Raw genomic sequence first — 16,486 nt, 5'->3', positions numbered from 1 at the left:
GTGCATGGCATTATGAAGTCTGAAGACTACCAACAAATTTTGCAGCATAATGTAGGGCCCAGTGTGAGAAAGCTGGGTCTCCCTCAGAGGTCATGGGTCTTCCAGCAGGACAATGACCCAAAACACACTTCCAAAAGCACTATAAAATGGTTTGAGAGTAAGCACTGGAAACTTCTAAGGTGGCCAGCAATGAGTCCAGACCTGAATCCCATAGAACACCTGTGGAGAGATCTCAAAATGGCAGTTTGGAGAAGGCACCCTTCAAATATCAGGGACCTGGAGCAGTTTGCCAAAGAAGAATGGTTTACAATTCCAGCAGAGCATTGTAAGAAACTCATTGATGGTTACCGGAAGTGGTTGTTCGCAGTTATTTTGGCTAAAGGTTGTGCAACCAAGTATTAGGCTGAGGGTGCCAATACTTTTGTCTGGCCCATTTTTGGAGTTTTGTGTGAAATGATCAATGATTTGATTTTTGCTTCATTCTCTTTTGTGTTTTTTCCTTGCAAGTGTGTCACCCTGGCCTGGATGCCACAAAATGTATTAAAGCTGTGTCTGAGAGCAAGGGGGAGGTTCTCTAGTCAGGGGAACATTAGCATGCAGTACCTCCTGTCTCAGGCCAGTAGGGGGAGCAGGCTGCCCCTATAAAAGCTGGTGCTGGGGGCAGGGTTAGGGAGAACTTGAAGGCCTGTCTCAGGACTGAGACTTGTCCCAGAGCAGAGCAGGGACAGACAGTTGTATTGCTCCTAAGAGGAAGTGTGGCAGGAGGAGAGCCACAAGCCAGAGACAAGAGGCGAAGAGAGCCTGTCTTGGCAGGTAAAAGACTTACTTTACCAGACTTTGGTGTCTGAGGCTGGGAGGATTCTACATCCTCCAGCAGAGAACCAGTCCGCAAGGGACTGTACATTCCTTGGCCTAAGAAGCCTGGAGGCTCTGCCACAACCGAAGGGACCAGTAAAGCCGTTCAAGGCTGGGAGCAGAAAGGAACCCACGTAGCAGGCTATACAGGCGAGAATACACGGAAAGCTCGGAAACGTGGGCTGTTACCCTATAACGAGGAGATAGCCAGAAGGAGCACAGAAAGCACGGTAGGCCTACACCCTCACCCTGACCGGGCCAATTTCCCCGTTGCTCTCAGACATCCAGGTCCCCTCCTAGCTGGGACTGTTTGTGGGTCAATTTACCTGTTCTAGTAAAGACCCTGGACTGCAACCTGTTGTCTGCGTGCTCCTTGCTCCTCCAGCACTATCAGCACTGGGACTCTCGCTACCATCACTCCCAACATCCACTACACTGCCCTGGGGCCGCACTCTTCCAGTGGGGAGTCACATTACCCTAGCTGCACACCTCATCAGCCCCAGCGGTCTGCATGCAGCGGCGGTTCCTAATAACCGCAATCCACGGGTGGCGTAGTCGGACATAAACATCAGCACATAACGGACTACCACTGGCCTGACCACCCTGAGCCACGGAACCGGGTTGCCACTACTACTCCCATCGTTCCCCCACTGCCCGGATCCGAGTGCCCCACGTCCCAGGTGGCGAGTCAGCTTTGGCGTAGTCGGCAGGATTTCGTGCCCGCAACCACCGGGTACTGCGTGCCTGAAAAAGACTTTTGTAACTTACCTGTGGCGAAGTTTCCCGCCGTCCGGAGTCGTTTCCCGCCATCCGGAGCCGATTCCCGCCATCAGACGCCATCTTGGACCGTTTCCCGCCGTCTTCTGCCGTCTTCCCGCCATCCGCAGCTGTTTCCCGCCATCGGACGCCATCTTCAGGACGCCGCGCGGGAAGAAGAGGGGCGTGGACGTCAAAACCGCGCGAGATCCGAAGCTCCACCCCACGCACCGACGCTGCGCAAGGTCCTGGAAGGAAGAGAGAGCGACGCTGACGTCATCAGGACGCGACGCCAGGTCCTCGTCCATAGCAGCAGCAGCGGAGCCGCGGCCTACAGAAGAGGATCGTCGGAAGGTAGGCCACGCTTAACTAGGGGGGAGGAAGATGTCGGATACAGAGGCGCCCACTACCACCAACGCAGCTGCAGCAGCGGTGATGCCCTTTTCCCTGCCCTACATCCCTGGAGCGGCCTGGCTGCCCAAGTACTCAGGGGAGCCCCATGCCCTAACTGACTTTAAGGAAAGGCTATACAGTTTGTTCCAGGTTTACCCCCTGACAGAGGAACAGAAGGTCAGCATATTAACAGGGCAGTTAACTGGCGCAGCCCAGCGGGAGGTAAAATCATAGCCCACTGAGGAGAAAAGGACTGTGAAGGGTATTCTGGCCCGGCTGCGGAGTACCTTTGACACACGTACCTCCGCTGAAATTAAAATGAGGTTCTATGGATGTAAGCAGCGGGCACAGGACAGCATCAGAGACTATGCCCTAAATCTGCAGGAAGCCTTGAGGGCTATCCAACGAACTGACCCTGGCAGTGTGCAGGAAACGGATAAGCTGCTAACAGAACAATTCATAGAAGGTCTGCTGTCTAGCGCCCACAGGGCCCAACTGCGCCTCATGTTCTTTCAGAACCCCGACATGACCTTTGCCCAATTTAAGGACAGGGCCATAAGGGTGCTCCGTGAATCTGCAACCAGTGGCGCTATAAACCCCCGGCGCCCTGCTCTCACCTACCACCAGGAGGCGGCGCCCTGGTCTATGGACTCCGTGGGGGCTGATGCACAGGCCCTGAACCAAGCCCCGTCGAAAGACCTGCACCACCAAGTCCAGGAGCTGACCAAGAGCGTCGCGGCGTTGACCAGGACCGTCCAGGCGTTGCAAGTGGACCCGTCAAGACCCATCGAGCTGGCTTCAAGTCCGGAGGATGTCCCGTGGCGTCGACAGAGGAGGATCCCGTCGTTCCGAGGGAGGCCCACCGACCGCTACGCAGAGGATGGACAGCCCATTTGCCGCCGATGCAACCAACCCAGACACATTTCCAGGTACTGTAATTTAAACGGGTCCAACCTGGGGCAGAGGGCCGACCCCCAGGCATAAGATCACCAGGCCCTTATAATTGGCGTGATAAGTACGTTGGGGGGCGCCCGGTTTTACCCGTGGTGCTGGACGGTATCCCCATGAGCGCCTTGCTGAACACTGGGTCACAAGTAACCACTATCCCTTATGTACTTTTTAAGCAGTATTGGACTGATGCTGATATCACACGGTATCCAGACAGTAACTTGAGCATCATCGCCAGTAATGGCTTACCCATGCCGCAGATGGGGTTCAAGGAGATGACCATTAAGATTGGTAAAGTTGAACTACCGGCACAGGGAGTGATTATTGTGGACATTGACCGACGTGAAAGTCACCCTAAAATAACTGTGGGTACTAACGTAATTGAAAATTGTCTTTCAGAGGTAATTGTAATTCTACAACAGGTGGCGGTGAATGCTAGCTCCAGCCAACAGAGAGTCCTCAACAAGGAGATAAAAGCCCTGATGAGACGGCAGCAGGTAGAACTGTCTGGTGGTGAGATCGGTAGCGTAAGACTGAGTGACCCATTCCCCATTTCCATGCCTCCCAAAAGTGAAATGATGATCTGGTGTCGGACTGCAATCGGGTTGAGAGGTAGAGACTACCAAGCCATGGTAGAACCCGTGTACTCAGACAGCAGGCCCACCATTTTGACAGCCCGGGGGGTGGTTGATGTCCGTCATGGGAGGGTGCCCGTCCGCATCCTCAACATCGGGGAGAGGGAAGTACACTTACCCAGGTACGCTACACTCGCCAAACTGTTTGTTGTCGAACACAAAGCTATCAGGGCCGTGGAACCCTTGCCTCCATCTCCACAGGCGGAGGGTAATGGCTCCCAGAAACAAAAGGAGGACTGGTGCCAGAAACTCCATGTGGGTGCTGACTCCACTCCCCTGCACCAAAAACAAGGAGTCTACCGGGTGGTACAGGAGTACGAGAGAGTCTTTAGTAAGCACCCGCTAGACTTCGGCAGAGTAAAAGGGATAGAACACCACATCCCCACAGGGAGCCACCCACCGATAAAAGAAAGACACAGACCTGTACCCCCTGCACATTATCAGAACGCAAAGGGCATGCTAAAAGAAATGAAAGAAGCTGGGGTCATTAGAGATAGCTGTAGCCCCTGGGCAGCCCCCTTGGTTCTGGTGAAAAAGAAGGACGGCACCATGAGAATGTGCGTAGACTATAGACAAATCAACCGTATCACCCACAAAGACGCATATCCGCTGCCTAGAATAGAGGAGTCTTTAGCCGCACAAAAATCAGCTAACTTCTTTTCTATTTTGGACCTTACTAGCGGGTACTGGCAGGTTCCTGTGGCAGAGGCTGACAAGGAGAAGACCGCCTTCACCACCCCGATGGGACTGAGTGAGTTCAACTGTATGCCCTTCGGGCTCTGCAACGCACCAGGGACCTTCCAGCGGCTGATGGAATGCTGTCTAGGGCACCGAAACTTCGAGACGGTCCTCCTTTATCTGGACGACGTGATCGTCTATTCGAAGACCTACGAGGACCATCTAAAGCACCTGGCCGAGGTGTTCGAAGCCCTGGCAGGCTATGGCCTGAAGGTGAAACCATCGAAGTGTCACCTGCTGAAACCAAAGGTCCAGTACCTGGGGCACGTGGTAAGCGCGGAAGGAGTGGCCCCCGACCCTGACAAGGTCACGGCAATCAAGAGCTGGCCAAGCCCCTCTAACATCAAAGAGGTGAGACAGTTTCTCGGATTGGTAGGCTACTACCGAAGGTTCATCCCCGGGTTCACTAGGATGGCAGCTCCCATGCAGGACCTCCTAATCGGACAGTCTAAGTCCAGAAGTCAAAAGCCACCCTTCAAGTGGGATAAACCGGAGGAGGAGTCCTTCCGCCAGTTGAAGATGGCCCTCACGGGGGATGAGATCCTGGCCTACCCTGAATATGGCCAGCCTTTTATTCTCCACACGGATGCCAGTAATGTGGGACTGGGAGCCGTACTGTCCCAAAACCAACAGGGCAGAGAACGGGTGATCGCGTACGCCAGCCGGAAGCTGAGGCCCACCGAGAGGAACCCGGAGAATTACAGCTCCTTCAAGCTAGAATTCTTGGCGGCGGTGTGGGCCGTGACGGAACGCTTCAAGCATTACCTGGCCTCCGCGAAGTTCAACGTGTACACGGACAACAACCCGTTGACACACCTGGACAATGCAAGATTGGGTGCCCTGGAACAGCGGTGGATGGCCCGTCTCTCCAACTATGACTTCGTGATCAAGTACCGGGCAGGCAAAACCAATGCCAACACGGACGTCCTATCAAGGATGCCTCACTTACCTGAAGGTGACGAAGACCCTGAAGAGCTGGAGGAGGTAGAACTCCCCGCGTTTCACCGGTATGGAGCCGCTCAATACTCTCACCGCATGAAGGAGGAGGATCTAACAACCGTGATGATCAATCCCCTACCTCACCACAGCTGGGCCGAGACCCAAGATAGTGACCCTGCCATCCGCCTGGTGAAAGATCTGTTGACCCAGGAAGACGCCCGCATGGATCCGGATGCCCCAGAGGAAGCCAAGCAGCTATGGAAGGAGAAGAGCAAGCTGTTCCTCTACGAAGGCAAGTTGTGCAGAAGGATTGTCAACCACCGGACGCACGAGCTGACCTGGCAAGTCATGGTTCCAAGGCGGGATGCAGCTATGGTCCTGGGGGCTTACCATGACAGAGCGGGGCACTTTGGTTGGAAGAAACTGGAGTTCCTGCTAAGAGGACGGTTCTTTTGGGTCGGCATGAGAGGAGCTGTAGAAAAATGGTGCAGAGACTGTGGCCCTTGTCACCTGAGGAGGAAGGACCGCACCAGCCAGAAGACACCCTTGAGGCCCATCGTCACCACGCAGCCTCTTGAGCTGGTAGCTCTGGACCACGTCAAATTGGCTCCAAGCCGGTCTGGATACATCTATGCCCTGACAATCGTGGACCACTATTCCGGTTTTCTAGTGGTTGTCCCGGTAAAGGACTTGACAGCCCAAACAGCGGCCAGAGCCTTCCAGCAATACACGGGTATCCGGAACAGGTCCTGACAGACCAGGGTCCAGCGTTCGAGGCTGAAATCTTCCAGGAGTTCTGCAACCTCTATGACTGTAAGAAGATTCGTACAACGCCTTACCACCCCCAAACCAACGGGATGTGTGAGAAGATGAACAATATAGTCATTGATCTCCTAAAGACGTTGCCCCTGGAGGAACACAGCCTGTGGCCAGAAAAACTGCCGGATCTGATAGACTTATACAATCATATCCCGGTAAATGCTACAAACTGCACCCCGGCTTACCTGATGCGAGCCAGACCAGGTAAGCTGCCCGTAGACCTGGAGATGGGAGTCTTAACACCTGAGGACACCTCCCCGGATGCGGACTGGGATACGGAAAGGCAACTGCAGTACAAGAAGGTACAGGAGAGTGTGGAGAAGAGCCTGGCCCAGGTGAGAGAAAGGCAAGAAAAACTCTTCAACCAACACGCCCCTGCTGGTCCCCTAGAACCTGGTGAGCAAGTCCTGAAGCGGAAGAGAAGGCTACATAAGTTGGACGACCAGTGGGAAAGGGAACCCTACACCGTACTGCAGTGTGACCACGACAACCCAAAGGTGTGCGTAATCACCAAGGACGGAGGAGAAACCACTAGCACCGTCTCCAGAGACCACCTCAAAAGATGCCCCGAGCAACTCCGTAGTGCAGAAGAGGATCAGAGTGACCTTGAACCCGCAGAGGACAAGGAAGAAATGATCAGCACCGTTCTTGGAGAGTTCCCTCAGTCCTGGACTCGCATAAATGATGCCATAGTGGTACCCGTCCTGCATTTCCTGCAACCGGCACAGCAACAACCAACACCAGAGCCGGAAGGTGAAGAGGAGCAAGCGGTTCCAGAGGCAGAAGAGCCTGTACCAGCAGCCCAGGAGAGTCAACCCTCTGCTGACAGTGAGCCTGCCATGCCTGCGGTAAGCCAAAGGACCCGCAGACAGCTGCCTGCCCTACCTGTACACCCAGCTGGTAGCTGTACCCCTAACGCTAGCGGGGAAAGCCAGGTTGGTCCACCACCAGACAGTGGGTTAAGGAGGTCAACCAGGAGCACAAAGGGGCAGATACCCGCTCGCTGGAGAATATAGAGTGTACTAAGATTGTAAATAACCCTGTTGCCAAATGTTGAATTGTTTGCAAAGTTACATACATGTTTGGTAATTCTGTGTTTCAGTTTCTTGCAGCTACCGTAAGGACTCAAAGGTTATGGACTTTTTATAACCGGGACCTGGTATGGACTGCGTTCGGAGCCTAACCCAGGAATGAACTAAGACTGTGAAGGACTTGGGGTAGGACAGACCCCCACCTGGTTAAGGCTCCCCGTTGTGTTGGTGATATGGACACCCGGTCACAGGCCACACTGTGACCTTAAGAACTCAAGCTGTGCGTCGTCTGTCTGATAATGTTTTATGGTTATGCATGTTATTCTTTATTTACTGTTTAGTCCCGGAGTACTAAATTTTACTAGGGTGGAATGTGTCACCCTGGCCTGGATGCCACAAAATGTATTAAAGCTGTGTCTGAGAGCAAGGGGGAGGTTCTCTAGTCAGGGGAACATTAGCATGCAGTACCTCCTGTCTCAGGCCAGTAGGGGGAGCAGGCTGCCCCTATAAAAGCTGGTGCTGGGGGCAGGGTTAGGGAGAACTTGAAGGCCTGTCTCAGGACTGAGACTTGTCCCAGAGCAGAGCAGGGACAGACAGTTGTATTGCTCCTAAGAGGAAGTGTGGCAGGAGGAGAGCCACAAGCCAGAGACAAGAGGCGAAGAGAGCCTGTCTTGGCAGGTAAAAGACTTACTTTACCAGACTTTGGTGTCTGAGGCTGGGAGGATTCTACATCCTCCAGCAGAGAACCAGTCCGCAAGGGACTGTACATTCCTTGGCCTAAGAAGCCTGGAGGCTCTGCCACAACCGAAGGGACCAGTAAAGCCGTACAAGGCTAGGAGCAGAAAGGAACCCACGTCGCAGGCCATACAGGCGAGAATACACGGAAAGCTCGGAAACGTGGGCTGTTACCCTATAACGAGGAGATAGCCAGAAGGAGCACAGAAAGCACGGTAGGTCTACACCCTCACCCTGACCGGGCCAATTTCCCCGTTGCTCTCAGACATCCAGGTCCCCTCCTAGCTGGGACTGTATGTGGGTCAATTTACCTGTTCTAGTAAAGACCCTGGACTGCAACCTGTTGTCTGCGTGCTCCTTGCTCCTCCAGCACTATCAGCACTGGGACTCTCGCTACCATCACTCCCAACATCCACTACACTGCCCTGGGGCCGCACTCTTCCCGTGGGGAGTCACACTACCCTAGCTGCACACCTCATCAGCCCCAACGGTCTGCATGCAGCGGCGGTTCCTAATAACCGCAATCCACGGGTGGCGTAGTCGGACATAAACATCAGCACATAACGGACTACCACTGGCCTGACCACCCTGAGCCACGGAACCGGGTTGCCACTACTACTCCCATCGTTCCCCCACTGCCCGGATCCGAGTGCCCCACGTCCCAGGGGGCGAGTCACAAGCAAATTAAATGAAGATAATAATACCAAAGAATTTGTGATTGCAATCATTTTCAGGAAGAAACTGAGTATTATCTCACAGAATTGCAGGGGTGCCAATACTTTTGGCCACCACTGTATATCACTAATTATACACAAAATGATGCATCAAGTGGGGCTATTAAGAATTTAGTACTCCCACCAAAGTATAGTGAAAAGTCGGTGCCCTGACCCTTGACACTTCCTCTTCCTTGCTCAGTCTCCACAACATTTTCCTGTATGCTGTACCTGCACTCCACAGGAGAAGAAAAGAAACTGGAGCCCCTCGATGCCTGTAGTGCTGTCTCTGCTTGTGACCTGCTAATGGGGTTCTGAAGCGGAAAGGTTTCATCCTGTACTGAAAGGTCCACTGCAGTGGGTCATCACTTGAGCCCTGGGCAGTGCGGGGTTTCACTTTCTACAGCTATAGAGGTTCCTCCCTGCTCTTTGAGTACCCTACACTGACCTGTATTTTTATTTGACGTCTTCCGGTATCCACCTCTAACAGCAGTAAATGGAGCTACCTCTGAATGCTGCTGTTTAACCATTTAAATGCAGCTGTTACACTTTGGCAGGGCAATTTGAAGAGGTTATCCATGACTTTTATTTTTTTTACTATGTGTCTTAAGAACTAACAAGCAGGTAGTTGCTATAAAAAATAAAGACAATAAAAAAAATAAGTATATTTGGTATTGCCGTGTTCATAAAAGTTCAATCTATCAAAATATAAAATTATTTAAACCATACGGTAAGCACCCAAAAATAATTCTATAATTGCCGCTTTAAAGTCAACGCCACTCCACTAAAATAAAACATTTAAACCATCAAAACTTTGTATGTACCTAAAAAGGTACCAATAACAAATACAGCTTGCAAAAAAACAAGACCTCAAATGGCTCTATCGATAAAAAAATAAAGTTGTGGGTTTCAGAAAATACTGACACAATCCAATTTTTTATTCACAGTTCTGCATTTTTTAAAACCAGTAAAATATAAAAAAATACTAAAAGTTTATTATTGCTGTAAGAATAAAAGGAAAACGAAAAAATGGCCATTTCAACCCACTTTGATTGTTTCCCCCATTATTCAGAATATTATATTGAATGGAATCAGTGAAAACCTAAAACTCTTCCTGTAAAGAAACAAACCCCCATATGGTTATTTCATCAGACAAATAAAAAAATATGGCTCTTGGAAGGGGAGAGAAAAATAAAGCTGCAAAAAATGAAAATTGGCTATAAATGAAAGGGGTAGGAGCCATTTGCCATTAAAACACTGTCTTATTCACAAAACAGATGAGGCTATTTTTCTTGTGTCTGTTTGGAAATATCCCTCATTGGTCAGTGCGCTGTCCGTATGCAGCTCGTTGTACAAACGCATAGCACGCTGACCAGAAATATGTGAACATCGCCTAAGAGAAAATAATATAATTTTATTTACAACTACCAAAATGGATCCATAATGCAAATGATTGTTAATATGTTGGTTATACATACCTATTAACTTTATGCTTAGGAAAACTAATACTGTTTTTTATAAATAAAGTGAAGTTTTCCGCCTGCAACAATAATGGAGGGCTGAAAAAAAAAAGTAGCAATTAGACTGTAATATCAATCTAGAATGTGAGACCATTATGGCAGAAGTATTTGAATGTTACATTAGAGGACAAACACTATTTGGCAAAACATTACTGTATTTCCAAAACATGAATTACTAGTAGATAGTCTGTCCCAGGACGGTGATTATAAAATAAAATCCATAAGATCACCCTCTTGTGCTTTCTGTACAGTGCTTCCATATGGGCACTGAATGCTGCGGTGTGCACAGAAGCCAATGAGCACCTCCCCGGCTGGTGAGTGGGAGCTACAGTGTCCTCTACGGTATAAACAATTAGATGTCAATTCCCTATTGGCCCACGTATATAAAATGCCTTAGCGTGTCATGCGATCATCAAACCATGGTGGCAGTATTTCAATTACAAGTCGACACAGGACACACTAAGGCATATATATACTGTGGGGAAAATAAGCATTTGATACACTGACGATTTTGCAAGTTTTGCCACCTACAAAGAATGGAGAGGTCTGTAATTTTTATCGTAGTACACTTCAACGGTGAGAGACAGAATCTTGAAAAAATCCAGAAAACCACATTGTATGATTTTTACATGATTAATTTACATAATTAATTTTATTGCATGAAATAAGTATTTGTTCTTCTACCGACCAGCAAGAATTCTGGCTCTCACAGACCCGTTAGTTTTTCTTTAAGAAGCCTCCTACTCTGCAGGTGCAATTAATACAGGTAGTGAGTGCAGGAAACGAAGCAGAATCCTGACAGTGTGTGTGTTGAACACTGGCAGGGTTTGCAAATCTGCAGTCATTTACAGTCACTGTAGATATGTTTGGCCTTTCTGATCTGTTCTATAAACTCAAAAATTCTCGTAAGAGACATAAAGAATATTAAGGTATGTTAAGAAATTATTTATTATAATTGGCAAGAGCATACTTAGGAATAACATGGTCATCTTCCACAGGACACCAAGCATAGACTTCACAAGACTTGGTTTCATTGTTGATAGGTGTGCAATTTCCAGTAAGGATGCCTGAAATAAATACAATGAAAATGTTATATAGGAGAAAAATATAAGTTATTGTACATTTTGTACTTTTTATTGGTATTCATTTATGGTCACATTTTCTGTGGTGTAACAATTAATTTGATTTTTTAAAGAGAAAAATTCTCAAATTAGGAGCATTTACAGTACTGTATAGAAAATTGAAAGTTAAAAATTTTTCTGTTAAAAATATATGCCTTAATTTTTATTTTCATATCTTTTTTTAAAATGTTACCTCAGCGTTATGAAAAAAAGTAACATTTATCACCAAAATGAAGCAAAAGTTTCTAACAATAAAGAAATAGCAATAATGCCAAATATATCACTACATATTACACTTAATAATCAACTGCAGCTGGGAACTAATTGAAGGTAACCCTACCACTTACATCCTTAGATACCACAGTCAATAAGGACTGCAGCATCAAAGCTGTTGGACAGGGAGAAAAGAGCCTAATAGGAAAAACAAATTAAAAATTGTAAAAAGTAATATGTAATGCAATATAATATCAATGTAAAAGTCAATCCATCCTGAAAAATTAAGCCCAAACTAATAAAACAGAATAATAAAAATGTTGCATCTCCCAAAATATGGTGACCCTAAAACAAATAATTATTAAGTATTTTAATTGTGCAAAATACTAAAACATAAAAACAATTGGCATTGTTGTAACTGTACTGACCTGTAGAATAAAGTTAACTTCATCTATACTGCAAGGTTAATGCTTTATGGACAAAATCCCAAAAGTTGTAAATTTGCAATTTTTTTCTATTCTCACACAAAAAAACAAAAAATAATAATTGTGCATGAGAGGAGAACAAGAGTTGATGCTAGTATTAAAATATTAATTTTATTTAATACATATTGAAAGCCTGAAGGCAAAGAGACATAAGTCACGGCCCCTGAGGAAATAACAGACGCGAAACATGCGTTGGGGATTCGGGGTGAGGTGTTGCCAGGATCCAAGATATGGGTACTTACCTGTTACAATTTATGCATAGCAAATAGAGTGTCTTTCACATTTGACTTTCATGAGACATACAGCTCTGGCAAAAATTAAGAGACCACTGCAAAATTTTCATTTTCTCTGATTTTTCTCTTTATAGGTATATTGAGTAAAATGTACATTGCTGTTTTAGTCTATAACCTACTGACAACATGTCTCCGAAATTAAAAGCAAAAAATGTATTTATTTGCAGCAAATGATAAAGCGTCAAAATACTAAAAAAGAAACAGTGCTTTCATACCTCAAATTACTCATGTTTTAACTCAGGAAGAGTTCAAAAATCAATATTTGGTGGACTAACCATGATTTTTAATCACAGCTTTCATGCGTCTTGGCATGCTTTCCAATAGAAAACTGTTCAGTGGTCTCTTAATTTTTGCCAGAGCTGTATTTATACCTCATGTTGTCCGTAATAGGCATTGAACTACTAATGTCTGTTGGTATTAATCTGTAGATAGCATGTCTCCAGCCTTGGACTGGCCCACAGGAGAACAGAAGAATCCTCCGGTGGGCCCCCCTGTGCAAGAGTGGGCTACCACGCTCTTATATGAGCAGTACTTGGCACTATATACTTGAATCACTATTTACAGACAAAGGCAGCATCTTATTCATCTAACAATCTACCCAGATCATTGTTATATAAATTTATGATAGAGGATAGTGTCACATTTGCATGTAGCTGAATAGTGAGGCCCTGGAGTTGGTTACTGGTGGGCCCTTGGCACCCCAATCCGACACTGCCTGTCTCTGCTATCTTTTCAATAGGCATTCAGCTTCTAATGTCTGCTGGCAACTGCCAGACAGTACATGGAGATACACTCCTAACGGATTCACATGAATAGTGCTTCTTGCGTTTTTGGTGGAACATTTGCTATGTCAGAATACTCTACAGTGATCTAATTACCATTTTTGCCAGTATTTACAAAGGAAGCTTGGCAGTACAATTGGCCCTATTTTTCTGGGATCTTATCAATGATACTGTAATTTGCCCTCTGAATCCAGTCATTGTGACTTATGTTTCTTTATCTTCATGTTTTTATTGTATATTAAATATAATTGATATTTTAATATCTTTGGAATTTGTGGCTTTGTCCATTTGGTCAACATTCATAACATTGTTATATTTTTCAGGTCATAGAACTGGTGGGGTTATACCCCTGTTGTGGGCTTTTGTATATTTGCATGTCTTTAATGACATTTGTAATTGTTTTTAAAAGTCTGTTCCAGTTCGTTTCAATAAAAATTATTATTTTTATATGGTGATCCCTGTGTATATAACATTTTTTTTCTTTTTGCTTCTATGGGAACTAAATTACAGTATATACTGTATCTTTAGTCTGCAGCCCGTATTGACACGTGACTAGGACGGGATGAAGTTTGAATTATATCAGGGATGCCATTTTATCTCATTCTCAGAGAACCCCATTTTAATTATTTAGGCTTCTGCTTGGTCCATTCACTAAGCTAATTGGTGTTAAAAGCCTGTGTAGAACTTCGCTCTCCAGAAAAACTGCATTGCGAACAAAAATCATGAAAGGGGCAGGAAAATGGGCATTGGGCAGCAAAACCTGGCACTATTACAAAGGGACAATTTTGCCTACTGCAAAAAGAACTCCCTGTCTTCTATGTCTACCAAGAGGACCTATGACGACACTCATCTGCACATGTGCATCCAGCTTTTTACACACACCAATATCTACTGGTAGGTTATTTGAAACAGCCTTGGCGTCAAAATACACATCCTACAATTTCCCTTTCCAGTATCAGCGTCCTCCATATTTCACAACTCTCCAACCATTCTTGTTGGCCACATGTTAGTGGAAAGTCTAGCCACTTGTTCAGCCTGGGTGTAATGCAATCTAAAGCCACCTGTAGACATGAGAAATTCATTGCTGACATGTACAGTATGGCAGGAAAAATCCCCCAGCACCCCCACAGGCTTTTTTTGGATGTCTGTCTCACTCCAAGATGATTTAACACTTTGCTGAAGATTCTTGCTTTAGCAAAATAGCGGGATGCCCTTTTGGGTCTAGTGTTAAATCGAAAACCACTTTAGGCTAACTCAATACCATACAGCTATAGCACCCTGGCTGCTATGTTTTATTAGGCAATGTGTGTACACGTAGGGACCTGGACGCACACAACTGAAAATCTGCCTGGGTAGCCAATGGCTGCACGAATGGCTGTACGGCAGATGGGGCCAGGTTTTGGCACGTCCTACCAGCCCCCCACGTGGTCTCACCCTTGGAATAGAATTGGCTGCCATGTACTATTACAGTACAGGCTACATCCATACATATTACATTCAATAAAGTCAAAGACAAGAAATTATTTATTAGGTAGAAATCGTACTGAAATTCTCCATGGACGTGTGTTATTTTATACTATTGTTATTATTGTCATTTTGATGGAGGTTTTGAAAATCACATATGGAAGCTGAAAATTCTAGTTTTATGGATTTTATCATGTATGATCATTAAAAAGATGTATTTTACAGTAGTATATTTTTCATTAATTAAATAACAAAAATTAAATTTTTCCATAAACAATATATAACATATCCACAGAATAAGTAATAGATTTATGATTGCTGGGAATCCAAATGGTGGGCCGCCAACCATTCATGAGGATAGGGGGGGCACAAATTCAAGTTCCCTGTGTGAATGGAGTTGTAGTGAATTTGTTTGACCTCAGAAGGGGGCATATGTGGCCACTGCTCTTATAGACAGTTAATAATAATTTTAATGAGCTTGTATATACAGCAAATATAAGCAGTATACTACAGGAAATAGCTTATTTTGATTGTTCTGGTGTGAAAAATATTAACTTTATGTGAACAGATTTGTATGTGGAAAGTCACAAAATATAAAATTAAGAAATAACCATGTTCAATAAAAATCTTATTTAAATAATGTTATTTTCTGAGAATATATTTCTTTTCACATTAATTGCTATTGACTATTAGAGTCTCTGGGAAATGACAGAATACAGATCCATCCAGGGCCGGCGTCAGCACCCGGCGCACCCGGGCAAGTGCCAGGGCCCTGAGCAGGCAGAGGGGCCCACTGGCGGTCGCACACCCCACCGGGCTATGGGCGGAGGAGAGCGGTGTAAGCGCCCACCCTTCTCCCCCGCTTGCTCAGGGCCCCGGCAGCCGGATACTTACCTCTCCCCGTGCCTCTGCAGATCCGCTGTCTTCCTGCTCTGCGCTCCCTGTCACGTCTCAGGTCAGAGGGTGCGGTGACGTCTTTACACCGCGCCCTCCCCTGAGCCGTCACAGGGAGCGCATAGCGGGAAGATACCGGCGACGCTGGAGTCCGGACCCGAGCTGCTGCAGCAGGTGAGGAGGAGTGAGGTGAGTATTTGACTTTTTTTTTTTTAATGTATGGAGGCATGGGGCATAATATGGGGGGTGACAGCCTACATGGGGCATTATATGGGGGGGTGACATCCTGCATGGGGCATAATATGGGGGGGGTGACATCCTGCATGGGGCATTATAAAGGGGGGGTGAACATCCTGCATGGGGCCTTATAAAGAGAGGGGGTGACATCCTGCATGGGGCATTATAAAGAGAGGGGGGGTGACATCCTGCATGGGGCATTATAGAGAGAGGGGGTGACATCCTGCATGGGGCATTATAGAGAGAGGGGGTGACAGCCTGCATGGGACATTATAGAGAGAGGGGGTGACATCCTGCATGGGGCATTATAGAGAGAGGGGGTGACATCCTGCATGGGGCATTATAAAGAGAGGGCGGGGGTGACATCCTGCATGGGGCATTATAAAGAGAGGGGGGGTGACATCCTGCATGGGGCATTATAAAGAGAGGGGGTGACATCCTGCATGAGGCATTATAAAGAGAAGGTGGTGACATCCTGCATGGGGCCTTATAAAGAGGGGGGGTACATCCTGCATGGGGCATTATAAAGAGGAGGGGTGACATCCTGCATGGGGCATTATAAAGAGGAGGGGTGACAGCCTGCATGGGGCATTATAAGCGGGGGAACAGCCTGCATGGGGCATTATAAGGGGGGGGGGACAGCCTGCATGGTGCTTTATGTGGGGGGAACAGCCTGCATGGAGCATTATAAGGGGGGGGGACAGCCTGTATGGGGCATTATGTGGGGGGTAACAGCCTGCATGGAGCATTATATGGGGGCCAGTATCCTGTATGGAGCGTTATAAGGGGGCCAGTATCCTGTATGGAGCGTTATATGGGGGCCAGTATCCTGTATGGAGCTTTATAAGGGGACCAGTATCCTGTATGGAGCCTTATATGGGGGCCAGTATCCTGTATGGAGCCTTATATGGGGGC

General features: G+C 47.0%; 1 protein-coding gene across 2 annotated transcripts in view; it reads right to left on the bottom strand.

Annotated features, from left to right (window-relative positions):
- P2RX1 (purinergic receptor P2X 1) overlaps positions 1-16,486 on the bottom strand; it is a 149,252-nt gene that overhangs the window by 39,827 nt on the left and 92,939 nt on the right. For both annotated transcript variants that reach the window (XM_073665196.1, XM_073665197.1), the window contains 2 exons: positions 11,053-11,149; positions 10,041-10,121 (listed from right to left, as the gene is read on the bottom strand). In XM_073665196.1, the coding sequence (XP_073521297.1) occupies positions 10,041-10,121; positions 11,053-11,149 (178 nt within the window). The remainder of the gene's footprint in view (positions 1-10,040; positions 10,122-11,052; positions 11,150-16,486) is intronic.

The sequence above is a fragment of the Phyllobates terribilis genome, unplaced genomic scaffold (genome assembly GCF_046119375.1).
Source record: "Phyllobates terribilis strain yellow unplaced genomic scaffold, ASM4611937v1 Scaffold_2__4_contigs__length_985480577, whole genome shotgun sequence".
In the NCBI taxonomy this organism is placed as follows: domain Eukaryota; kingdom Metazoa; phylum Chordata; class Amphibia; order Anura; family Dendrobatidae; genus Phyllobates; species Phyllobates terribilis.
Note: the sequence above shows the minus strand (reverse complement) of the source record. Positions and strands in the feature narration are given on the sequence as shown.